We start from the raw sequence: 26,058 nt of genomic DNA on the forward strand, positions 1-26,058 counted from the left end.
AGTTCATTCAGACCAGTGGTTCGCAACCTATGCTTTCCTACTGGAAAACGGGTTACAGAAGACTTGAAAACAGAGCGTGTGATAAAAAGCATGGGTTCTCAACTCAACCCCTAGCCAGCATAGTTTTCTGGATATTCACAATAACTCTGCATGAGAAAGATTTGCACATGCTGCCTCCACAGTCATCCAATCTACCTCATGAACTTTCATAATGGATATCCTTAAATCTAGACTGATGAGGCGGATGAGAACACCTGCAATAAAACACCATTGGGTTTATAAAGCCCAAAGCACAGGGCAAAGACAGTCTGTTAGTATTTGCTAAACTTAAAGCAAACTGTTAGCCCTACCTGAGGCACCCTTATCAAAGTTTGCCAGGCTCTATTTTTATACAGCTTGCAGAAGAAAGCAGTTGATGGATGATGAATCAATTTGATTTTCTGGCAGAATCAATGATTTTCTTATATTGCTTTCTTAAGTAAATGTCAAAATGGAAAAGAGGGGGAACCACCGATCTTAGATATCCAAAAACTATAGTATTATAATAATGAGCTAAATCAAACAAATGCCTCACCAACATAAATGTAAGGTCAGTGCAATTACATTTGACATCACTGGGCTGAAAAGAACATTACAGAGATAATGCACACAATGGACACATGCAGTGAAATGCTTTTACATACAACATGAGCGGCTAACTCTGATCTTCAAGAGCCACAAACAGGCCAAGTTTTCAAGATATCCCCAATGAGTATGAATGAGATAGATTTGCATGCACTGCCCCCCAGATTCATTATGGATGTCCTGAAAACCAAGCCCATTTTTGCCTCTTGAGGATCAGAGATGGCTACCCCTGACATACAGAGTTATAGTGCTTTGATAGCAAGGACATTCTTTAGTTTACTGAAAGAAAAGCAAACAACCAATAAAGAATAAATTAAGAAATATAAGAGGAAGAGAGAGAGGCAAGAGAAAACAAGAAAACTAGTAAATAAGGACAGCAACACTCAGTGGTTAAAAATGCCCTTGCATTCTCCGCTGTGCCTCAACACCTCTAATCCCCTCCCCTCCATTACCTACCACGTCGCATTTCTACATATCTGATGATAAGTGATAAAGTGTGATGACAAATAACAAACAGAAAGTGGGTAGATGGGCAAGATGACTTGTCTGTACTTTAATGTCTGACCTGTTAGTTGGTCGTCGCCTGCAGCAGGGGCGATGCGAATGTATGGTGTTGTAAGCTGAGTCACGATTATCGCAGCTAAGGCAAAGGAAGATTTCCAGGTCAGCATGCATGAGGAGGAAAAAAAAAAGCCACACTGAAGCTAGACTAGCAAGAAGAATTTTGGTCAGTATTTATGGTTTACTCAAAAGATAATTTAAAAAGCCACCAAAGATTCTAGTTCCTTTTCCTTATTAGTTTATTAGTTCATTTATTTAGTGATGCTAAAAGACATGCTGTCTGCAACCTTGGTTTAGAGAATGACATGACAATCCATGGAAACAGAAAGCTATATGGATGGCATGATTAAGGAATGAACTTTGGCCTCATTGGCAACAGTGTTTGTCTTGCCTGGCCAAGGCTCAATCCTCGTTTAGATTACAAATACTGCAATTAGTTAATCGCGGTATATCAGACTTTTTGTTAGTTTCAGAAACATTGGCACATATGGCTTGATTTATCGTGTTTTCTCCCACACTGTGCCTATGAGAAAAACCCTTGATAAATCAAGACCTATATATTTTAGCTGTCCATATTAAAAATCGTTTTTTTTTTTCTACAGAGTATTGTCTAGCCACATTTATTGTTAGAGATAAATTTTACTTCAGTTGCAATTTTTTTTTTTTAATGTTCTGACTGGTTTACATTTCCCTCATGACAAAAGGGACAGCCTGTGCTCCTAAAAGAACTTGACTGTTTTTTTCTGAGCTGTAGATAAATTAGAGCTGAAAGAAATGTTTGTGGTTTCTCATAATGACCACTGTCTTGTTTGTTTGGGTAATTTTTTTTTTTTTTTTTATCTAGTACAGCTCTTCAGTAGTTTTTATATGAACTAAGAAGTCATGACACATGAGTAATATAAATTAAAAGGTCAGGTGCAACATGATGCAGCTGGAAAATGAGGTAAAAAAAAATGCACAGTAAAATTAAGGACAGGCTTATATGAAAAATCCCTAATTTACACAGAACAGCCTGAGCGCTATTAGGAATGTGGCAGTGAGTGAGAAAAATAGATCATCTACCATCTGCAGACAATTAAACTCAAAAGTGCTGCTGCATAAGATTTTGAAATATCCCTCTGCAACATTCAAACATGGTGCTGTTAGTAGCAGAAAGAGTACCATAGAAGCTCGAGTTTAAAATGTTATAACACCCTTTCACTCATAATTAATGAAACTCTCCCAACACTGCACATTTAGAACAACGGCACTGCTTTGCTTTTCGGTCAGAAGTCTGACATCTTAGGGAATACTCAAATGGCTCTGAACCAATGTTTATAATCATCTTGTCGGGAAAACTTATGTAGTAAACATGAACCAGGAATCACTGAAAAGTTCACAGCTGTATTTCTCTGTACTCAGGGCCATGTGTTTCAAACTTTCAGCCACCTGGTTTTGCTGATATTAGGTGCCATTCGCCAAAGATGACACATTCCATACTTTTACTTGGGTTCATTTTTAAGGCTGCTACATATTAATGGCACAAAAGACGTACCACTTCTGTTACCAAATATTATGCGTCAGAAGAGCTCATGTTCTGAGTCAAGTGAACGGTTAATCAGTAAATATTCCTGCTAGAAAAGGATAAGCCTACATTTGAATATTGATAAATCACATAACTCACCCTAAGGCCTTATTTTCAGCTTGTTTCATTAGGCATAGAGAAAGACAGAGAAACCTTACTCTCTCCAAACTATTAGATGCTCTGCAATCACTATATTCACATTTTTTTACATGGCCTCTAAAAATAATTAAGGCTCTTAAAAATAACTATTAGTAAGGATTGGATGAATTTTGGATCACTTGTTCCTAAAAATTTCTGGTGACAGAAATTCTGCTTCCTCCACTACTTAACCACATTTATAGTGGAAAAGTCATCCTGGTCTAACCAAAATCTCCTTTACTGCAATCTAAACACATTATTTTATGTCTTTTCTTCAATGGAGATACATAACACTGATCACCATACTCAAGTCACCCATTCAAGTATTTTCTCTCCAGGCTAGATAAATTCAACCCTATCGACCTTTCCACATAGGCCACATTACCTAGGTCTCTACTTGTCTCCCAAGGCCGGACTTTTCATGGATGGCAATCTGTAGTTAGATTATTGTAATCCAGGAAAAAAAATGAGGGTACAAATAACCGAATCATTGTCACAACCCAAAAATGTGTGAATTTTGCATGATATGCAGATCGATTGCAGGATGGTCTTTAATGCTAGCAGGATACTAACAAGTTTTGTAATAAACACAGAATGGCAATAACAAAGACATGCTCTACTGGGGGATACTTAAGTATGCCTAATTCTGCCAATACCGCAGTAATTATAAATGGAAAGATTGCACATTTTAAGATCCCGTCTTTCACCAACTCCATGTGCTGTACAAATGTGCATCATTTATCACAAATAGAAGTTGTAAAGGAGAGGTGTAGTACACAATATCCAGTTGCAGTGTCTGCCATCTTCAAAAGGCTACACTTACAGTTGTTATTTTATGGAACATCAGCAGCCCATGCCTAGGTAAAAGTAAAGGCCACAAAAAGTCAACCTCTTTGCAGAACAGCATGTGTGGATTATATCCAAATCTCACCGGAATAAGCACTTGCAGGTTTGGTAACTTTTTAACATCACAACTGTAATACTCTATACAGTATGATTTAATGCAATCTAGATGTGTGTTGATCCTGAATTAAAAACATTTATCCTATACCTCAGGGGTCCACAAACTTTTCAAGAGAAGGACCATATAGAACATTTCAAATCAGGGGGTGGGGAAGTTTCTCCTCAGTTTGGTGAACCAGAGGGAGGAATGGTGAGAGCCTCTCAGAATTGTTTGCTGAGAAGGGTTTTGAGGGGGTGGGGTGGGGGAAGTTGGGTTCTATGTTTGGCCCTTTGGTGATTTCAAATGCTGGGGAAGGGGGGGGGGGGGGGAGGGGAGCTGCAGGGTTCCCAGGGATGTAGGGGTGCAGCAGATATTTCTAAGATTTTTGCAAAGTAGGCAACCCTGTCACACTGCCAGCAACCTTACGCCCCTGCTTCTCCGTTCCCCACTATTTACCCACCTAGATAAGCAGGGGACAGGGAGGGTGGATGGATAGCTGGATGAGGTTTCTTTTGTGTGTTGCAGTGTTGCACTCACATCCCCCATATGCATTAGCTATCTCTATTCCTTCCTCTTTCTTATCCCTTTCCCTCACCTCTTCTCCCTTTTGACCTCCTCTCATTCTCCACTTTGCAAAGTGCTAGATTCATGGTATAAGCAAAACAACCCTCACTGAAAACCCTAATCCAGGGAGAGATACTCGGACTTGTTATCTGGGTTATATTAATGAAGATTTCAGCACTCTACACCGCTAAAGGCTGCATCCTTAGGGGACAATATCTACATCTCTTCCCCCCACATCTCTGAAGAAATGGTGATGAGGTTGGGAGCTCCAGGAATCACCACCCTTACCTGGAAGTCCCACAGAACCCAGTGCCTTCCTCCCAGTGGCTTGCACCTTCCCCCTGCATAGCAGCTGAAAATCCCTTATGGCTTTGCTGCATCCTCTCCCCCAGTCTTTGGCCGAAATGACTCCTCTTACACAAGCATCACTAATGCCAGAAATGCGTAGCATAGCATGCATACCTAACGGTGGCTCTGCAGCAGCATGCCCTGCCCACGCCACTCTGATGTGGTGCTACTTCCACTTCTGACTTCAAGTATCTATCTGAGCCGGCAGCAGCGATGGAATGTGCTTCCCATCACCACCATTACAGGACAGATCAAGCTCCTGTCGTCGCTGGTGTGGGCCAGATCAAGCTCCTTCTGCTGCTACTGTGGCTGTGTGTGTGTGTGTGTGGGGAGGGGGGGGGGGGGGGAGACATGAAATTCAGCCAGGGACCACATATGGCTCTCAGGCCGTAGTTTGGGGACCCCTGTTGTACCTGTTGAATGTTTGAAATAAATGGCTTATGATGGTGAGCTAAGAAACTTTATATAAGCCTAAGCACATTGTGAGTTATGAGGTGAAGCAACCTAGATTCAGAATTATGAAAAAGAATTGCAACTCTGAAGTTCCTATATTGAAGTTCATTTTCACACTTACAATGTTTCCTTAAAGGGAAAAAAAAAAGGCATATTAAAATAGAAATAAAAGTTCATCCTGTTTAATCTAACCACAGTCATTTAGTGAAGGCATGCATCTATGCATGGATAGGAGTGTGCATATTACACTCATGGAGAAGTGAAGAGCTTTTGTGAGGAAAATGGTAGCCTCTGAAAAGACAAAAAAACAAACTGTATTAAAAAATAACCCTCTTTCTCCCAATTTCCCTCCCTTTGCCCCAGAGAAGGGATGCAATACAGCATTTTGTAATTTCTCAATATTTTACCAGTGGGGTATGCTTCTATTTTTATATGCTAAAGCAAGAGACATTTTCAATTCTTCACGCTCTGATCCTTTTAGACTGACAGTGTTGTTTAAACTACAGTGTGACTAGGGAGAACCAAAATGTTATTTGGTTGTAATGTTGTAATGGTCAATAAATAAATGCTTGTAGTCATGCTCAGAGAAGCTCTGGACATCTGGCATGGTTGGAGACCATAAATTTAGTGGCATCGCTACTATCAAAATGCCTTTTAGGTTTAAACTCTAATTGGCTGCCAGTCTCCCTGAAGTCACACCAAATTAAATAATAATACTGCTGTACATAATTGTCAATGCATAAAGGGAGAAAGAAACTAATATTTTTCATAAAGTCCATAACATTTTAACAATTGATACAAAAAAATTGCACAAATTATTAAAGAGGAGCGAACCTCACATTTTGAAGAACTTTTTCAATGATAAAACTCCGTTACAATAAGATTATCTTAAAAAGAGACTCAGTCAAGGCTGATAAAATGGTATTTGTTTACAATCATGGTGTGTACTCCAGTAACAGCGCCTTGGCTGATGCTAATTAAAAAATGATTCTGCAGAGGGAAGAAATCTGTTGCTTAAATTTGTATAATTCTACTTCTTTCCACAGAGTAAAAAAATAAGGTAAAACAGGAGATTCAAGAAGACATATAATATAGTAAGGACCTGATTTGCAACAGTTTGTACTTAGGCTTACTGTTGGACACTATTTATTCAATTCAATTGCTATAGAATGCTGCTGCTCAGCTGATTTCGGTGTGTATAAGGGAATATATCACCCCAATTTTGTTCCAACTTCACTGGCTGCCAGTTCAATCAAAGATCAAATAGAAGATGGAATCATTAGTATGTAATTTGTTTGCAGATTGAAGATTTACAGCCCTACAAAAACTTTGCACGCTTCTCAGAGCGCCCAATTGCAAGTTCCTTCACTAAGTCAAGCAAGACGTGCTGAGACCCAGCAGCACTCATTTTCAGTGGCTTGCTCCAAATTTATGGAACAGTCTTCCATACAACCTGATATCTACAGCCTTTAAAAAAACATTTAAGAGTTTGCTAAAGACTTTTTCTTTTTACTGAGGCTTATCAGTAGATTGTTATACAGGGTGGCCCATGGAAAAGTAGCCTGCCTGTGTGGCACTGGTATTGGAGGCAGGCTACTTTTCCATGGGCCATCCTGTATATCCCAAAAGGAGTAGCTTGGGAATCTTTTAGAATCCTTTTGTTATAGGCTGCTTTACTCAATTTTAATTATGCTTTATTTTATCTATTTAAGTTGTTTTAGACTGTTTTAATTTATGTTTGATTATTTTATTATGTTTGTTCTTTTGTGTGCTGCCTAGGGTTATCGCATAGGTGGCATACAAATAAAATAGCCTATAACCTGATTTACTAAGCGTTTTTCCCACAGACACAAATTGGGGAAAAAGCCTTAGTAAATCAAGCCTTAAGTTCATTTTTCCTCAGAATGTGCACAGAAATGTGATTTTATTTGATTTGGAAATATATTAAATTAAATCAGATATTACTTCAGTGCTTTAATGGCACTTGAACAATGCTTATTTTCTTAAAGTCTATTTTTATCTTTTTGCATAGTGCAGTAGAAAGAATAAGAAAATTACAGCAATAAGATTGGCTGATTTTTAGAGATGTATAGTCCCCAAATTTTTGCTTTGGTTTGTTTTTTCATTTCAAGATTTTTTTCATTTGGTTTTTAATTTGTTTAACATTTTTATCGGATCAGTTCATTTGCCAAACCAAAAAAAGAAAACATTAAACATGAAAAAACCCAAAACAAAAACAAAAGAACCCAGAATTGATTAAAAAAAAAGTTCTCCCATGGCCCTGGAAAACTCCTATCATCCATGCAAAACATAAACCTGAAGTCCATGCCCAGCCAGGTCTCCTTTTGCCCCTCCAACCTCAACTCCCAGACAAAGAACTAAGCCAGCCTATCTGAGGCCTGCCCAGGGCTGGTCCCAGTGCTTGTCCGAGGCCCTGCCTGATGTCTGGATGGGCACCTCCTCCCATTTAAAGACTCTGCAGCTGGGGAGTTCCCACCAGCCCTACTTACGTTTTTGGTCTCAGTCATTTAAAAATGGCATCATCTGCCTGGAGGGTTGGTATTGAAGTGACATCATTTTGGCACCTTCTACTGGTGCAGCTGTTGCCATGATGATTCATTACTTCGGCACCATCCTCCAGGTGGATGGTGGCACTTTTAAAGGACTGGGACCCAGGCAGGAGGAAATGGGCATCATTCCTGTCCTTTTCTATTGAGGATCTGGGAAGGCGGCAAGTGAGGGCCAGGGCCAGGGCAGAAAGCCCCTTACTCCAGCACCTTTAAACAGGGGGAGGGACCTAGCTGGGCCCCAATCAAATCCTGGACTGGCTCCATTTATATTTTTCTGGGTGGGAGGGAGTTTCTAGGACTGCTGGAGGCCTTTTTTCCTTTTTTAAATGCACGAATATGAAAATACCCTAAACTTTTCAGGTATTTTTGTAGGAAGCTGTTTTCCATACATTCGATTTGGAACAAACTGAAAATGGCCTCACTGATTGCATTTTTTTGCATTGGTTTGAAACAAATGCACATCTATAGTGATTTTAATGAGTTACACTAATATTTTAAAATCATAAACAAAAGTATTGCCTACAACTTGTTCATTGACCCTCATTTCTACATAAAACCACAAGCAATATGTCAACCACTAACTTGCAGCAGATGCAAGACTAGGTCTAATTTTAGGAAAAACTGTGACAAAAATATGCAAAATGTCTGGAAGTTAGTTTGCATAGTTTTGAAATAGTTTATTATTTATCCAAAATTTTAACTTTCTTCAAATTCTAGAACGAGAACACACATAGAAGAAATTGTTCAAGAAACAATTCTGTTGGACTTTGGCCCAAAAGTGCTAATTTTATGAATCAGGCAAAAGTTAATGTTTGCAATAATTTTTTCCGCAGGATGTTTTCACTTCTCATATTTGCAGGAAGCATATCTTTTGCCCATAGATATAGTTATTTCAAAATTATGCAAGTTGATTTGTAGTCTTTTTAATTTTTTCCTTACTTTTTGTTTGAAAATTAAATGTGGACCGAAGGCTCTAACTCCTTTTATGCATTGGCTATGTTCTACCTGTTTTTCTTATTTTAGCTCATTTGCATCTGTTGAAGGATACTGTACAGCATCCCCAGCATTACAAACTCATGATCTCCATTCTTGGATAGCAGCAGCTTCACCCGATCATGCTGCCAATGTGGTTCAATCATTTTCTGGAAGGACCACTATTTGGAGAAGTTACAATTTCTAATTCCATTTCTCTTTGGTATCCCTTTTGAGACTGTAAATTCAAGTGACTACTCATTTTGTCACAATGTGTATTGTGGATATCAATAGCAAAACAGCTACATGACCAAATTGAAAAATATTTTCTAGTTTCAAGATTTCATATATCACGTTGAGCCAAATATAGAAGCAAAAAAACCCTCTTATTCATAGGCCCCTTTAACATACAATGTAGCTAATTTACCACTAGATTCATCAAAGTGCTTTATTTATTGCATACCTACCACCGCAATAAACAAAAGACGCGTGTATATTCAAATTGGTGGCTTGCCGCCGCGCACAATGTAACACACGCTGCGGTACGTCATCGTGGTTGTCGCATTACATTATCTCACACCGCAAATTTTTTTTCCTAGTATTAATGCTCGCTTCCTGTCCCTTCTTCTTTGAGGGTTTATCGGGCATTGGAATGAGAGGAGTGGAAGTTAGTGGTGTTAGAGGAGTTCTGGTGGTGTAGTTTTATGATTTCTGACTGAGTTGTGCTGTTTTGTGTTGTCATTTGTTTCCCTTTGCCTTTTGTGATATTTGCTGGTGTGAAAGACAGCAAGTCCTATTTGTCATTTTCTGTGGAATGGAGAAGTAGAGGAAGAGTGTGAGGAGCGGAGGAGGAGTGTAAAAAGCAGAAGAGGAGTGTGAGCAGTGGAGGAGTGTATGTGAGGAAGAAAGCATGGAACATGACAGGCATGGGAAGAGAAGAGAGAAAAGGGGTGAAGATAGCAGGGGGAGGAGGAGGCAGAAGGAGTGGGAAGAAGAGGGCAGGAGGGACAGGGGGAGTAGGAAGAGGGACAGGGGGACAAGTAGAGACAGGCAGGACGGAAGGGATAGGAGGGTAGGGTGGGGGAAGGGGTTAGACAGGAAAGATGTGGGAGGAGTACGGCAGCATAGGGTTAGAAATATGTGCTATGTGTATAGTGGATTTTGACTTTAGGTCTTGTGTCTTGTTTTCCCTTACTAATTTGGCAGGCCTCTGAAACATGGGTGGGGAAAGGAATGCCCTTGGACAATGACCTGCATACAGAACTGCAGAAGCCAGGTGTAATGCCACCAATCATGTCCTCCCCCACAACTATCCCCCCCCCCCCAATTTGAGTGGTATTAACCACATATCCATAAGCATTGATGGAAATGAGAAAGAAAAGGGTGTCTTACCTACAAGCCAAGCGTAACCATTCAGGCCAGCCTCCGAATTGTCAGAGGCCCTATTGCCTAAGTATAAAATAATCATGCATGGTTCCGGGTACCTGGCCACCAGGATGCGCATTCAAATGTCGCAGACTATTTGCACGTTGATGGAGTGGAAGAGCTTTCTGTTGCGGTACGTCTCCTCCCTTTGACGGGGTGGAATGATGGCCATGTGAGAGAGCAGTCGATAGCTCAGACGACACTGGGAAAGTGTGCAAAGGCATAGAAACCTCTCTTCAAATCAAAAAAGTCCTGCTTGTCATGAGGAACTTTTATGTATTTGATTACTGCAGTCCGTGACAGCTGCAATGACCTGGTCAAGACAGCATAAGAATGTGGTTTGGGACATTCCCCTCACCACCCCTACTGTGGTTTGGAAGGAGCCACTTGGCCATCCTCCATTTCATGGCCAACAGTTTGGTGAGGCCAGGGACAGCGCGGGACCTTGCCGTGACCGGAACCAGATTCCCTCGGACGTCTTCATATAATTCCAGGATTGCCCGAGAGCTGGGACGATACCTGCTAACCACAAAGTCCTCAGGCATGCCCAGCAAGGATGTTCATGGAGGAAAGATACGCTCCCTGTATTTCCTGGCCCATGGCCGGGTGAGTGCCCATCGCTTAGCAAGGCCCTGAGCCCCACAGCAGCGGACCCTCTGCCTGCACTGCTGGTACTTCCCTCAGATCTCTTGAAAGTGGCCTTGGGTCCTGTTCAGGTTGTTCATCTGCCATGTGTCGTTGCGTGTGGTGAGGCTGCTGAGGTCTGAAGAATGCATATAGAAGTACACTTGCCACTCACCAAAAGCTGCTAGGAAGCTTGACCTGCTAAAAACAGCTGTTTTTATTGGTCAGGAATGCTTGGTAGGGTGTGTGTATTGATTGAAGTGTTTACTGCGCGCAATATGCGCCACGATAATACCATGGAACGCGATACTGCCCGCGATCCAACCGTACTGCCCAGAAAAAAGGTGTAGGTATTAGCCACAGTACTGACCTGCGATAATGTGCGATACATATCGCGCACCGCGATACCACCCCCCTACTTTACATTTGCCCCATCCTAATTCCTCCCACTTGAATATTACATTTTTTATTTGCATACGATTTTGCGATAGGCCGTTAGCGCACGCGATAACGCCATAATGCATGCGATAATGGCCTATAGCATGTTGATGAATGACCCCTGAAAGAGATAGCCATTTTATTTACTAGAGATGCCACTAACAGACGATTTCTCACATCAATATATCCATAGATACACCATTATTTTACTTTTCATCTCTGCTCATGTTTCCTTGAGGTGTAAAATGCTGTTAATTTAATGGGTTTTGTTGTGGATTAAGACAATGCATGCTATCAATGATATTGTTCTTTCATTTTCCAATGAGTATATTTATCATCAGCCTTTCTACAATGATTCACAGAAATAAAGGTCAACAAGCAAGTTGTAGATGATACATTTTTATTAGACTAAATATATTTGTGACAAGCTTTCAAAGGTTACTCTCTCTTCATCAGGTCAGTTAGTACAATAGATAGGTACTACCTACAACTGGTTCTGATACTATTGCAGTATGTTTTATTTTATATTTATTTTGCTGATATTTTTGTTTATAATTTATTCTGTTTTTTTCTGTGTGATTTTTCACTGTTATACCTCATCAAGGGTAGCTTCATAGCATATTGGTGTGTAATAAATGTGATAAAGTAAATAAACTTTTGTTCTAAATTTGTTTACTTTTTTTTTTCTATTTAGGAGGAGTAACATTGTAACCACACTATTTTATCCAATGACCCCAAAAGAAAGAGTCCCCAGTTCCTTCTAAACCAGTGATCTATGCTGTGGAAAAATTATTACTCTAGCTAGTAAATGAAAAATAAATTGTAAATACTACAAACTATTTTCCTTAAACTATTAAATTATCTGTTATTTGGATCTACTTTTGTCCTTCTGCTGATCTTGCTCATACATGATTTTTTTTTTCAATTTGGCTATCATCAATATTGGTAATTTATATAGTTGCTTTTTACAAAAATCTTAATTGTGCACATTACCATAAAATACATCAGAAACATACATGTAGTTGTCCTCAGGACAGATGATCATACACACTGGGTCTCTAACATTCATCCAGTATTGACTGTATTCATCCAGTATTGACTGGGTGAATGTTACATCAGGACATTCTAGAAAAGTAAAGTTCTTAGATGAATAAATGACTGCTTCATGGAGCAGCTGGTACAAGAATCAAGAAGAGGGGAAACTATTTTAGATCTAGTCCTTAATGGAACACAGTATTTGGTGCGAGAGATAACCATGTTGGAGCCACTTGGCAATAGTGATCACAACATTATCAAATTTGACTTAATAACTAGAGGGAGCGCAAAAAAGAAATCTACTATGACAGCATTTAACTTTCAAAAAGGTGACTATGCTAAAATGAGGAAAATGGTTAGGAAAAAACTGAAAGGATCAACTGCAAAGGTTAAGAGTTTAGCTCAGGCATGGATGTTTTTTAAAAATACCAACTTGGAAGCCCAGAACAGATGTATTCCATGCATTAGAAAAGGTGGTAAAAAGGCTAAACGACTAATGGCATGGTTGAAAGGTGAGGTGAGAGAGACTATAATATGTAAAAGAACATCATTCAAGAAATGGAAAAGGGATCTGAATGAAGAAAACAGGAAACAGCATAAGCACTGGCAAGTCAGGTGCAATGCATTGATAAGGAGGGCAAAGAGACAATTTGAAAAGAAGCTTGCTGTGGAAGCAAAAACTCATAATAAAAACATTTTCAGGTACATTCGAGGGAGTCAGTTGGAGGATTAGATGATCAAGGGGTAAAAGGAGCACTTAGGGATGACAAAGCTGTAGCAGAGAAACTAAATAAATTCTATGCTTCAGTATTCACTGAGGAAGATGTAAGAGATATACGTATCAACCAAACAAAAAGCAAAAAAATCACGATCCTGTCGAAACTAACAGAAAAATACAATACGTATGCCAGAAATGATATTCAAAGGTAATGATTCAGAGGAATTGAAATAAATCTCAGTGAACTTGGAAGATGTACCAAGGCAAATTGACAAAATAAAGAGTAGCAAATCACCTGGACCAGATGGTACACATCCCAGAGTGCTGAAAGAATCTAGAAACGAAACTGCTGACCTGCTAATGGAAATTTGTGAACTATCAATAGCATCATCTATGGTACCTGAAAACTGGAAGGTTGCCAATGTAACACCAATTTTTAAAAAGGGATCAAGGGGTGATCCAGGAAGTTACAGACCAGTAAGTCTGATGTCTGTGCCAGGTAAAATGGTAGAAACTATCATAAAGATCAAAATTGCTGAAAATATAGATAAGCATAATTTAATGGGACAAAGCCAACATGGATTTATCCACGCGAAGTCTTGCCTCACAAATCTGTAACATTTTTTGAAGGCTTAAATAAAGGTGAGCCAGTTGATATAGTGTATCTGGATTTCCAGAAAGCAATTGACAAAGTCCCACATGAGAGACTTCTTAGGAAATTATAAAGTCATGGGATAGGTGGCAGTTTTTATTGTGCATTGCCAACTGGTTAAAAGATAGAAAACAGAGAGTACGGCTAAATGGTAAATTTTCCCAATAGAAAAAGAGAATAGTGGAGTGCTCCAGAGATCTGTTCTGGGATCGATTCTTTTTAATATATTTATAAATGACCTGGAAAGGGGAATAACACATGAGATGATCAAATTTGCCAATGACACAAAATTATTCAAAGTTGTCAAATCACAAGAGGATTGTGAGAAATTGCAAGAGGACATCACAAAACTGGGAGACTGGGCATGCAAATGGCAAATGAAATTTAATGTAGGCAAGTGCAAAGTGATGAACTTAGGGAAGAGAAACCCAAATTATAGCTACAAAATGCAAGGTTCCATGTTAGGTGTCACCACTCAGAAAAAGGATTTAGGTATCATTGTTGAAAATATGTTGAAATCTTCTGCTCAGTGTACAACAGCAAAGAAAACAAATAGAATGCTAGGGATTATTAGGAAAGGAATGGAGAATAAAACAGAGGCTATCATAATGCCTCTATATCGCTCCATGGTGCAACCTCAACTTGAGTATTGTGTTCAGTTCTGGTCACCTCATCTCAAGAACAACATAGCATAATTAGAAAAGGTACAGAGAATGGTGACCAAAATGATAAACAGGATGGAACAATTCCCCTATGAAAAAAGGCTAAAGAGGTTAGAACTCTTCAGCTTGGAGAAGAGACGGCTGAGCGGAGATATGGTAGAGGTCTAAAAAATACTGAGTGGAATGGAACAAGTAAACGTTAATCAGTTGTTAACTCTTTCGAAAAGTACAAAGACCAAGGAACCACAATGAATTTACAGGGTAATACATTTACAAGTAATAAGAGAAAATATTTTTTTTAATCAACACTTAATTAAGCTCTGGAATTTGATACTAGAAGATATGGTGAAAGCTGTCAGTATAGCTGTGTTTAGGTAAGGTTTGGACAAGTTCCTGGAGGAAACGTCCATTAACAATTATTAAGGAAGCGTTGCAGAAATCCACTGCTTAATCTTGGACTAAGCAGCTTGGAATCTATCTACCTCTTGGGATCCTGCCAGGTACTTGTGGATCTGGCTTGGGCACTGTTCGAAACAGGATACTGGGCTTAATGGACCCTTGGTCTAACCCAGTATGGCAAGTCTTATGTTCTTTTATTCTCTTCCCCCCTAACTGATCCATAATGCTCCACTTTCACCCCTTTCATTATGCTGATCAGGATTGTAGGAGGAGGAGGGTGATAGTTCAATGGACTGCATTGTAGGTGGTTTAACACCTAACTGGCGTTTTGAACCATTTTGTAGTATAATGGTGTCCCAAATAGCTGAAAGCATTAGTCTGGCCATGAGTGGTGGAGGAGGAGGACGTGGCCTAATGCACTGCTGTTTTCTTCATCCTTCTGTTGGCTTGATCAGCAGTAGGGGGAAAGAGGGACTGGGGAGAGAGGATTGTTGAGGGTTGGCCAAAGAGGGTGAGCAGAGGTTGTGGCATATTAATTGGATTGGCTCATAGGGGGAAGGGGGCTGCAAATAAGGAGAAACTGGGGGATGACTGGAGCATTGGCTGGGGGGGGGGGGGGGCAAATAGGAGGGGCTGTGGGAGAAAAAAGGGATAGACTTGGAAGTGAGAGAGGGGGTCAGCCAGTGATGTTTCTGACAGAAACAGAGAGGGGAACAGGTATTTATGTGAAGCAGAAAGAGATGACCAGCCAGAGTGTATGTGAGAAAAAAGAGATTAGGGGAGGAGGAGTGAGGGCATGCAGGATTTTCAGGGTGGAGAAAGAAGGATACAAGGAGTAGTAGTCTGAATCCTCTTCCCATTGATCTCTCCTTATATATATCAGAACTACCTGCCCAATCCTCCCACATCTGAAATCCTTCCATCCCGTGCACAGTTTTTTCTCTCTCATCTCTGGTCCTCTTTCCTCTTTCCTCTCCTTTGGAGATCCATCATATAATGTGTTTTAAAGATGGCACACAATTCTAGACAGGTTTAAAAATAGTACTACTCTAGTATACTTTGATAGATATTAAGAGGGTCATTTTCAAACAGTCCACCTAGGCTATAGTCCGTGTGGTACTTTTTTACCTATAGACTTTATCTTAAATTCTCAAAGTAGATTTATGTGCATAAATTCATTTTGATAAAATTGCCCATAAATCATGTCCCCGCCCCAATGCGACCCTCTGCAATGCCTCTGTAGTGCGTGTAAAAGTACATGCAAAATCACTTTTGTGCACACTTTTATGCACGCAGTCCCCTAGATACTTTTTAACAGACGTTTTATGTACATAAAACTGGGGTTTATGAGCATAAATCCTTTTCAGAATTAGCCCTGAAAAAAATTTATATTACAGGGGCTAATTTTTATTAGCTCAGTATAAAACGGTTTGTGAATTTTTTTTCCCTCAAATACAGAATGCGACTTTAAAGAGAGAACTGTAGTTTTCTTAAGAAAGCTTGTTTTAATAAGCTTTCTTTTTTAAAAAATCTCTTTTTTTAAAGAAATTGTTTTAATCATGCCCCAACCTACCTCCTCGTTCCTCCATCAAGTTTCCTGTTTTAATTCATTTTAATCCCCTTATATTGCTTTACCCCCTTATTGTTTTAATTAGGTTCCATTCTGTTTCCTTGTAACTGGTTAAGTTCGATGTAAACCAATATGATGTATGTACGAATACCGGTATATAAAAACAAATACACAAATAAATAAATAAAAGCTAACATCTAATATCATAATCCTTCCAATGAAGAGATGTACTAGTTTGCAATAAATAAATCTGCTGATATAAAGCAGATAACACGCACTTATTTAACACCATGGGAAAATCCCTTATGAATGTGCAAAAGTAACAGGCGCTACACTGTTGACTCATCCTAGCTCTCAACCAACAGTTAAAGAATACCTAGTTAGTTCATAGTAAAACGGAATATATCAAAGAGAAAGAGAGAGACAGAGACAGAGAGACACTATACAAGACCCCTTGTAGTACTTAGCTATTTATGCTACTGTAGGAGGCCCACCTAGTAACTCAAGGTGAGGTTTAGGTAATAGTGTAGGGGTTAGTGGCCACTTTTACATGCAGAGTACACTCTTGTGAATTTCCTGGGTAACATCAAGCTAGGGTGAGAGAACATTGTACAAATCTCATCCTTGTGTGAGTTTCCTTACTCCGAAGGACATCAAATCTTTATAATCTTGGACTAATCTTTATTCACTTGGATGCAAATCTTTATTCACTTTATTCACTTGGATGCAGCTCCATCACTGCTCTCTACATTAAAACTGGGGGTGGAAGGGAAATAGAACCAAGAGCTAAGAGAAACAGATAAGTATGAGAGAAAAAATGTGTGAAGCTTGCTGGGCAGACTGGATGGGCCATTTGGTCTTCTTCTGCCGTCATTTCTATGTTTCTATGTTTCTATAAGAGTGTATTGTTCTATTCGTACGTCTCACTCTGTATGTAAAAGTAGCCCCTAACCCCTACACTACTACCTAAATCTCACCTTGAGTTACTAGGTAGGCCTCCTATAGTAGCATAAATAGCTGCTTACTATGGTGCTACCCCCAGAGGCTCTCTCTCTCTCCCCTCCCCCCCTCCTCCCACATCTCAGGACCTTCCCCAGCCAAAAAATGCCCAAAACAGAATTTGCAAAAAAATCACAAATTGCAATATGGGCACATTACACACCTTAACGCTAGTTATTTTCGGAGTTAAAACTGTGCGTTATGGCTTCGCAAAGTGTGAAGCCAGCCCCCTTTTACAACATTCCCGCCCCCCGACTCCTCCCCAATCCCAGCATCGCACCATGCATTATGGTGTTTTTTTGCATGCATTAAGGCATTTTTCGCATGCAAAAACGCCATAACGCGATTTGATAAATGACCCTGAATATTTGTCATCTTCAGCAGGTTTCAGAATATTGGCAGCTTGAATTACCTTCTCTGATTTACTTCACTTAGGGTCAGATTTTCAAAGGCAAGGCTAATCGCGTATCCCAAGAAAATATGCCCCTGCACGTGCCGAGCCCATTTTGCATAGGCTCGGCAGCGCACGCAAGCCCCGGGACGCGCATATGTCCCGGGGCTTGCAAAAAGGGGCGGTCCGTGGGCGGTCCGTGGCGGCAGTCCGGCATAGCGGCCTGTACCAGGGCATGGCACGCCGGCAGCCTGCCTGTGTGCGCAATTAACTTTTGAAGCAAAGGTGGGGGGGCCGGAAAAAGAGTTCCCTCCAAGGCCGCTCCGATTTCGGAGTGGCCTTGGAGGGAACGGGGAAAGCCATCGGGGCTCTCCTCGGGCTCGGCGCGCGCAAGATGCACATGTGTGCACCCCCTTGTGCGGCCGAGCCTGGATTTTATAACATGCCGCATGTTATAAAATCGGGCGTAGATTTTAAGATCTGGCCCTTAGGTTTTAGTACCTTTTAATTTGCTTAAGTTGCCAGGTATTTGTAGCCAAATAGGATCCTTACGTGTTTAATTAGAATGTGTTTTAAGTTATTGTCAAAAAAAAAAGCCTTTGTGGACTCAGCCCAGCACAGAAATGGTGAATATAGCACTCACTCTGATTGGGAAATGCTTTATCAGAAAAAAAAAAAACTAAACATTTCCAGAGCTGTAAAAAAACATGTTTCAGGAAGATGTTTATAGCAGAACTGCCAATAGATTTTAGTTACAAATACTTAACACAATGTAATGAAGAAAGAGTTAGAAATATTCTCCAGTCTAGGGAAGCACAGCTGCATTAGCGTACCTTTTGTGGCCATCCTGACGCAGTCAATTTTTGTTTCCTGTGTCAAAACAAAGAGGAAAGGCATCATCCTTTGAGCCTGTAACTAGAACACATACAATTATATGTAATTTTATAACACTTAGAAAAGTCTTACAGTCTTATAGCACTACTGATTATATCCAAGCAGAGCTTGCTGTGTATGTATGCACTTTTGATCACACATTTATGGTCTCTTGAACGACTCTGTTGAACTTGCCAGCTACAGACAACCGAAGCGCAATGCATTGAGGCATGTAAGAAATACTTCACTTAACATTTACTCAGAAGATGAAAGAAATGTATCAGGCATGATATGTGCAGCTTTTTTTTTTTTAAGCTTTGCAAGCTCACTGACCTTGGACGATATTTCATCCTGGAGGCAAATAAAAGTCCTAGGCATTATGTTAGTTTAAAAACACTAATGGTTTCACAATTTTGCATTGTTAGTACACTCTGAAAGAATGGTTATTATGATAGCTAGCAGAAACATTTCCTGGGCGGCAGGAGGGAGCCAAAATGCATCAGGAATCAAAGGATTCAGGCAGGTCTGCCCAGGAGACAGACAACAATTCAAAGAAGAATCATGCAGATAAGGTAGGGTCTATAAGGGTTCTTTTAAACATTTCTCATTTTGGTCCCCTCTTCTGTTTTCTTTTCTCATTTCAAAACAAATTTACATCTTTACTAGTATCTCAGTTGCAGGTATGATAGCAGATGTGAAAATAAGTAAGTCCAGAGTGGAATGAATTTTAAATAAAGTGATTGGCTGGCCAGGAAGTCCAATGTTATAAAAAGCAAAATAAAAAACTTAATAAATAGAAAGCAGGAGCAGAACTAAACTCAAGTAGCTAGGAGCAGACTTCCACAGCAAATTAGCCATCAAGGGAAATCATAGCCCACTTCTGGGGATGCATTAGTAATAAGTACATATAAAACAAAATGTTTATTGTAGTGGTGAGGATATGTTGCCACAACACTGTATATTGTTTTAATGAAACACCATTTTTTACCAACAAAAATGGGATCACCACGAAACACAAAGATCATTCTAGGACAGAGATCCTCAACTCTTGTAAGCAAGATCCATGAGCAGGTCTGATTTTCAGGATATCTACAATGACACTGTATATTTTTGCCTACAATGAGGCAGTGCATGAAAATATATCTCATGGATATTCATTGTGGATATTCTAGATACCAGACCTGGTTGTGGCTTTTGAGGATAGGAATCGGCCATTCCTGTTCTACAATATCATGGGGGGGTTTCTACCCGGTAAACTGAATGCAATTAGTTAATTTCAGTTTCCTAACAAATACTCCAAGTCAAGTACAATGCACAGGATTCAGCTACAAACATATACATCTCTGAATTAAATAATCACCTACCATGAGACTTACCCCATTGGCTTTGCTGGCAGCCTGAAAATAAATGCTATAACTTTTATGGGGGAGAAGTGGAGTATTCCAGTAGCCATGGTATGTTCTGTTATCTCCAATGGTGAAAGGTTGAATAGTTTGCAGACCATATGGACCACTGGCTGGAAACTCTGCAGCAAAGTAGTATGGCGAGTTCAGAGCCGAAACATTGTGGAAATGAATAGGCACTGGATAGCACTTCAGGATTTCACTTTTCTTCACTCTGTCAGGACGGTTTTCCTCAACGACTATCTGGTAAACACTTAAGAAAAAAAAGATTAAAAAACACAGTTATTATAACAACATTTGTTATGGGTGTCTAAAATATACATTTAAAAGCAAATTTTCAAAAAACACAGTTATTATAACAACACTTTTTATGGGTGTCTAAAATATACATTTAAAAGCAAATTTTCAAAATGCTACACACATACAAGTGAATTTTCAAAGGAGTCACATGCATAAATATAAAATACTATTGTAGCAATTTTCAAAAGCCATTATGCCTATAAAGTGTACTTATGTGGGTAAAACCTATGGATAATTGACTGGCATATATTGTAGCAATTTTTGAAAGCCCACTTACACGAGTAAAGTGAATTTACAAGTGTAAAACCCATTTTTAAGCATGTAAATGCTTTTGAAAATCAGGCCCATAAACATTGGCATATACTCGTGTACTCTGTATTTCATAAACATTGAAAAAATGTGTATTTTCACTTTCACATGCACATATACAGTTTAGGGGGTGTTCCAGGGCGGGCCCAACACCTACCCTCCTAAGCTGCTATTTTAAAAGACACTTATATGTGTATATTTTCCAATTTACTTGTGTATTTTTACATCTGCTGATTACCTGGCATGATATTAAATGTGTTTATTGTGTAGTATTGACTGGGTGGGAGGAGTTCAAGTTGAAGAACCAGGAAAGATCTCGATGACCTGGAGAAGGACTGGGCAAGCCAGTGGACTAATTGGTAAAAAACTGGCAATTTCCTAGACATACACATGCTTTAAGATTGGGCGAGTAAAATGGGAGTGGGGGGGGGGGGTATGCACATTCAGTGCATTGATATACGTGTTTCAATGCACTGCGTGTATTCGCGCATAAGCCTTCATACATGTTATTGTTAAATTTTGAACTTATGTACACTGTTCCAAGTTTCATAACCTTGTTCTATGTAATGCCTTTTGGCAATTTTCATGTTCTGTTTCAATGTAAACCGATGTGATCTTTATTTCATATAGGAACACCGGTATATAAAAATCTAAAAATAAATAAATAAATAAATAAATGTGTATGTTGTGGGGTAGAGATATATGTATTTTATAAAACGCATATAAATGGATTACAAAATACTATGGTAAAACTATGTGCAGCCGTATACGTGTGTATGCGCCACCACTTGCAGTTATTTGAAAGTTATCCTCTTAGGAAGCAATGTGTTAAATGCCTAATTTTGAAACACCTCTTGCTATGCCTCAAAATATTGGACATCAAAATATAATGCCATTTATGTATCTAATGTTGTTCCAAATATGAATATGCCAAAGTAGAAAGAAGTTTTCCTGGCAGTGTTCATACAGCTTATCTCTAATTTTTAGGGATGCGCATTCATTCCATTCATTTTCAGAAAGTTTGTGTGCATATAATTTTATGAACACAAAATTAGATTTTAGGCACATAAGTACAACTTCAATTTTTTGGATTGAATTTTCAAAGGAGTTAAGCACATAAAAGTAGCATACATCACAGCTATTTTCAAAAGCCCATTTACACATGTAAAACCTTTTGAAAATTCAGCCATATGAAGAGAATCTTAAAGGAGTTAAGCATGTAAAAGTAGCAATTTTCAAAAAATATTTTTACACATGTAAATCCTTTTGAAAATGACCTATGTGCACATATACACGTGTACAAAAGATCTAGAGTTGTTTCAGGGCGGAGCGAAGATTTACGCATGTAAGTTACTACTTTAAAAGTCACTTATGCATGCACATTTGGCAACTTACTTGTGTAATTTCACACCTGCTAATTATCTGGTGTGATTGATATTAGACTTGTTTATTGTGTATTATTGGCTGGGTGGTGTCAGGGTTTCTGGACTCTAGGTACATCAATTGAGGAGTTGTACAGGACTGCAAGGTTAGATGCTGGGCAGGACTAGGGCTGGTCTTCTGCCTAGCCAGCCCCCTCCCCCGCAGATCCAGCTGTTGGGTTCTGGAGGCCTGTAGGTCTTTGCTGCAGCAATACATCATGGTGAGTTTATAAAGGCGGGGGAAAGTGGAGTTGCTTACCTGTAACAGGTGTCCTCACAGAACAGCAGGATGTTAGTCCTCACATATGGGTGACTTCATCAGGATGGAGCCCAATCACGGAACACTTTTGTCAAAGTTTCTAGAACTTTGACTGGCACCTACTGGGCATGCCCAGCAATGCACTGACCCTGCATCTAGCAGGGGTCCCCCTTCAGTCTCGTCTTATAGTAAAAGTATGTGCGAAAAATAAAATAAGAAAACGTAAATGAACCCAACTCCGCGGGGTGGCTGGCGGGTTTCGTGAAGACTAACATCCTGCTGTCCTGTGAGAACACCTGTTACAGGTCTGGGTCTGGGCCAAGGCCCAGCCTTGCCATCGGATACACGACAGATCAGGTAAGACCTTGGCATTGGGCTGGGCCTAGGCCCAGACCCTGGTGTTACACTCAAGCCTAGGTCGCAGCCCCTACTTTGGGCCTCAGCCTATGCCCTAAGCAGGGCCCTGGCTTCTTGCCTAGGCTTAGGCTAAAGCACCAGTTTTACACTAAGACTAAAGGTTGCGGCCCCTGCAGTGGGCCTCGGTCTATGTCTAAGGCAAGGCCTAGGGCCTGGGGGGGGGGGGGGGGGGCATTATTTTCAAAATCCGGGCCCCAGCATTTTTCTGGGTAGGCGGGAGGCCCTGGGAGGCCTTGTTTTCGTTTTTTGGCCATTCTGGGGGGGGGTTGTTTGATTTGTTTTTTTCTCACGAATGAAACAAATCAAACAATTCACGAACCAAAATTTGTCGGTAAAAAAATCCTCTTGAAAATGAACTGAAAACAAAAAACATTTTTTTCTTCTGCACAGCCCTTGCTGCCATATGCATTTGTTTGAAAGTTATCCACTGTGTGTGTAAAATGCCATTTACGCACATTAACATCTGTCGGCAACACTTTTTAACATTTATCTCCTCCCGATATGTCACCTAGTAGCGGGTCTTGGAATAATACATTACATATACGCAGATGATATACAGCTACTGCTACCCATTGTAAACACAATTGAAGAAACAATGAAACTTGCCAAAATGTATCTTGAAATAATCAAACAGCTCCTAAATCAGATGGAACTAGTAATAAACATTGACAAAACGGAATTCCTACACCTGGAACGTAAAAACATACACCACATACAACCAACACCCACATCCAAAAATACTCAAGCTGCTGTGCTAGCAACAAAAGTACGGACTCTAGGAGTAATAATAGACCCTGAACTAAACAAGAAACAACACATCTCACTGAAAATAAAAGAAGAATACGCGAAACTAATGATCCTGAGAAGACTAAAACCTCTACTAACACTAAACAATTTCCGCACATTCCTACAGGCAATGATATTTGCTAGCACTGATTACTGGAACTCCCTACTATTAGGACTACCACAATCTACAATGCGGCCACTGCAAATATTACAAAACTCTGCTACTAGAATTTTGACTGGCAAAAAAAAAAAAAAGAATGACCATATTACTGGAACACTCGCCAAATTACACTGGCTTCCAATCGAACAAAGAATACAATATAAGGCTTTATGTATAATTCATAAACTAATCCATGATGAAAAATCTGACTGGCTTAACACTGCACTAGGTGTACATGTCCCACAAAGAAACCTGAGATCTGCTAATAAGGCTCTACTAACTGTCCACTCTGTTAAAACAGCACACCTCACGCAAGTAAGGGAAAGAGTACTGTCACTGGCTGGCCTCATGCTATGGAACACCATGTCACTCGAAATTAGGCTGCAGAGAAATCTGAAAATATTCAAAACAAATCTGAAAACCTGGCTTTTTAAACAAGCTTTTTATAAAGATAAAGAGAAGGAGAAAAACAGTTGATTGATAAGGACGCACCAAACTATAAGTTGTTACTTATAACATACAAATACATATTAATGTTAAATACAAACCGCCTAATATGTTCCAAATATACAAGCGTAATTTACACACATAGTTTATTGTATTAAATTGTTACCGTACTATGATGGCACATGATTAAGTTGTAATCTATACCACTCTTTTTTCATTTCATTTCATCGTGCCTTACTGTAAACCGTTGTGATGGTTATCTAACTTAACGACGGTATAGAATAGTTTTTAAATATATAAATAAAATAAACAAATGCGAAATTTTCTTTTTCTCTGAAAGAGAATCAAACGATAATTTTTCCCATGCACATTCCCACTATGTTCTAGCAATCTTACATCCATCTTATTGTTTGACTATTATTTTTTGCTATCCCATTTTTCCGTCTTTCAGAGAACACTTCTACTCCAGTCTTGTGCCCTGCTAACCAGGATGGGATGAAGTTAAGCCTTGTCTGAGACTTGTCTTGCTTGCTACCACCTTTGGCTGGCAGGGGGTCACCCTGGCAGTGGCAGTTGTCATCCTTTATTCCTTATCCAGGGCCAAGGGCATCATCACCTCTGCATGACCAGCTTTTGCTGTCTCTAGACAGAGACTCAAACTATGTCTGAGCAACAGGAGATGCTTGACTGTCCATGTTTTATTTTCAAAATCCTCAAGGATTTTTTTAATTTCCATACAACTATGACTAATATTATGAATGTTTTCAAAAATGAAGGTTTTTTCTTTTTTGTGGTAATTATAGCTTATTTATTTTCAGCAAACATATTAATGGTTTTCCTCTCATACACAAATATACTATACAATTACAAATAACATGAACAAGTCAACATTAGAAAAGTAAGCAAGGATTCAACCTACACCTTATCCTTAATATCACCACGTCCTATGAGTTAAAGTCCTTAATAAATACATTTAAATATTTCTTGCTATGAATTGTCATAAGGTAGACCCCTTTGTTCCAGTAGTGCGGTAAAACCAGGAGCAGAAAACGAAGGAGTTCCAATACAAGGGAAGGGCAGACAAGGTTAACAAAGCCATATGGCCACATAGCAAGCAGACATATTGTAAGGACTACAACTCCCATTAGGCAAAGGGAATGGAATGTCAATACGGTTTTGGGGGTGGAGTCTCTCAGTGTAGGGTGGGTGGAGACTCTGATCTAAAAGGTGAGACAGCTGAAGTATATATACAGAGAGAGGTATAGAGTCAGTGGAAGAGGTGGAAAGGAAGGAAGAGATGGCATTCTCTTCTGAACCGTAGCAGGCAAGTTTTCTGTGGAAAGTAACCGTGGATTAGAGATGGATGATAAGAAAATGAATACAGAGTGAGAACTGTAATGAAAGGGAAGTAAGAGTGAGTTCCTAGAACTGACTGAACTCTGATTCGTGAGATTGATTTGTTTGTTTATCATTTCAAGTGGAGCTGCAGTGCGTGGGTTCCAGAAAAGACTAGGAGTTGTTTTTCACTGCAAGCGGAACTCAGAAAAGACTGTGTGCTTTGGGATTTGTTTGTTGCTGCAAGCAGAAACTGTGTGTTTGGGATTTATTTTGTTTAGGGTTTTTACTGCAAGCAGAACCACAGTGAGTGTGCTGAGAGAAGGACTACATTTGGGGTAATTATTTGTTCTTCTGAGGAAACTGAGAAACAGTTGAATGGAAACTCAGAATTCATTCTTTATTATTCTCCTGTTTCTTGGTGGAGAAAGCCCTGCAATCTTGAACTATTTGAGTAGACAGGAGTCCAGGTCATGTAGACTGAGAGTGGAAGTCCAGCCATTGTTCAGGAAGCCAGTACGAATGCTGGGTTTTTACAGAATCCAAACATAAAAAAGGGTAGTCTTCACAACATTCATACTCTAATCACAGGTCACTGAAACTTAGACACTGCTTACATCCTAGAAATTCCTGTCTTATATAGCTTCTCCCTGGTTGTTATTCTTTCAAAGACTATAACTGGCAACATCTGATCACAA

The 26,058-nt window shown here is 39.6% G+C and overlaps 1 protein-coding gene across 9 annotated transcripts in view; it reads right to left on the reverse strand.

Annotated features, from left to right (window-relative positions):
• Positions 1-26,058, reverse strand: part of PTPRM (protein tyrosine phosphatase receptor type M) — a 1,907,823-nt gene that overhangs the window by 681,490 nt on the left and 1,200,275 nt on the right. For 6 of the 9 annotated variants that reach the window (XM_029591024.1, XM_029591022.1, XM_029591019.1 and 3 more), the window contains 3 exons: positions 19,900-20,179; positions 18,484-18,520; positions 1,190-1,264 (listed from right to left, as the gene is read on the reverse strand). In XM_029591024.1, coding sequence (XP_029446884.1) covers positions 1,190-1,264; positions 18,484-18,520; positions 19,900-20,179 — 392 coding nt within the window. The remainder of the gene's footprint in view (positions 1-1,189; positions 1,265-18,483; positions 18,521-19,899; positions 20,180-26,058) is intronic. The other 3 variants (XM_029591025.1, XM_029591026.1, XM_029591021.1) reach the window with 1 other exon arrangement.

Source organism: Rhinatrema bivittatum, chromosome 2 (genome assembly GCF_901001135.1).
Source record: "Rhinatrema bivittatum chromosome 2, aRhiBiv1.1, whole genome shotgun sequence".
Lineage (NCBI taxonomy): Eukaryota > Metazoa > Chordata > Amphibia > Gymnophiona > Rhinatrematidae > Rhinatrema > Rhinatrema bivittatum.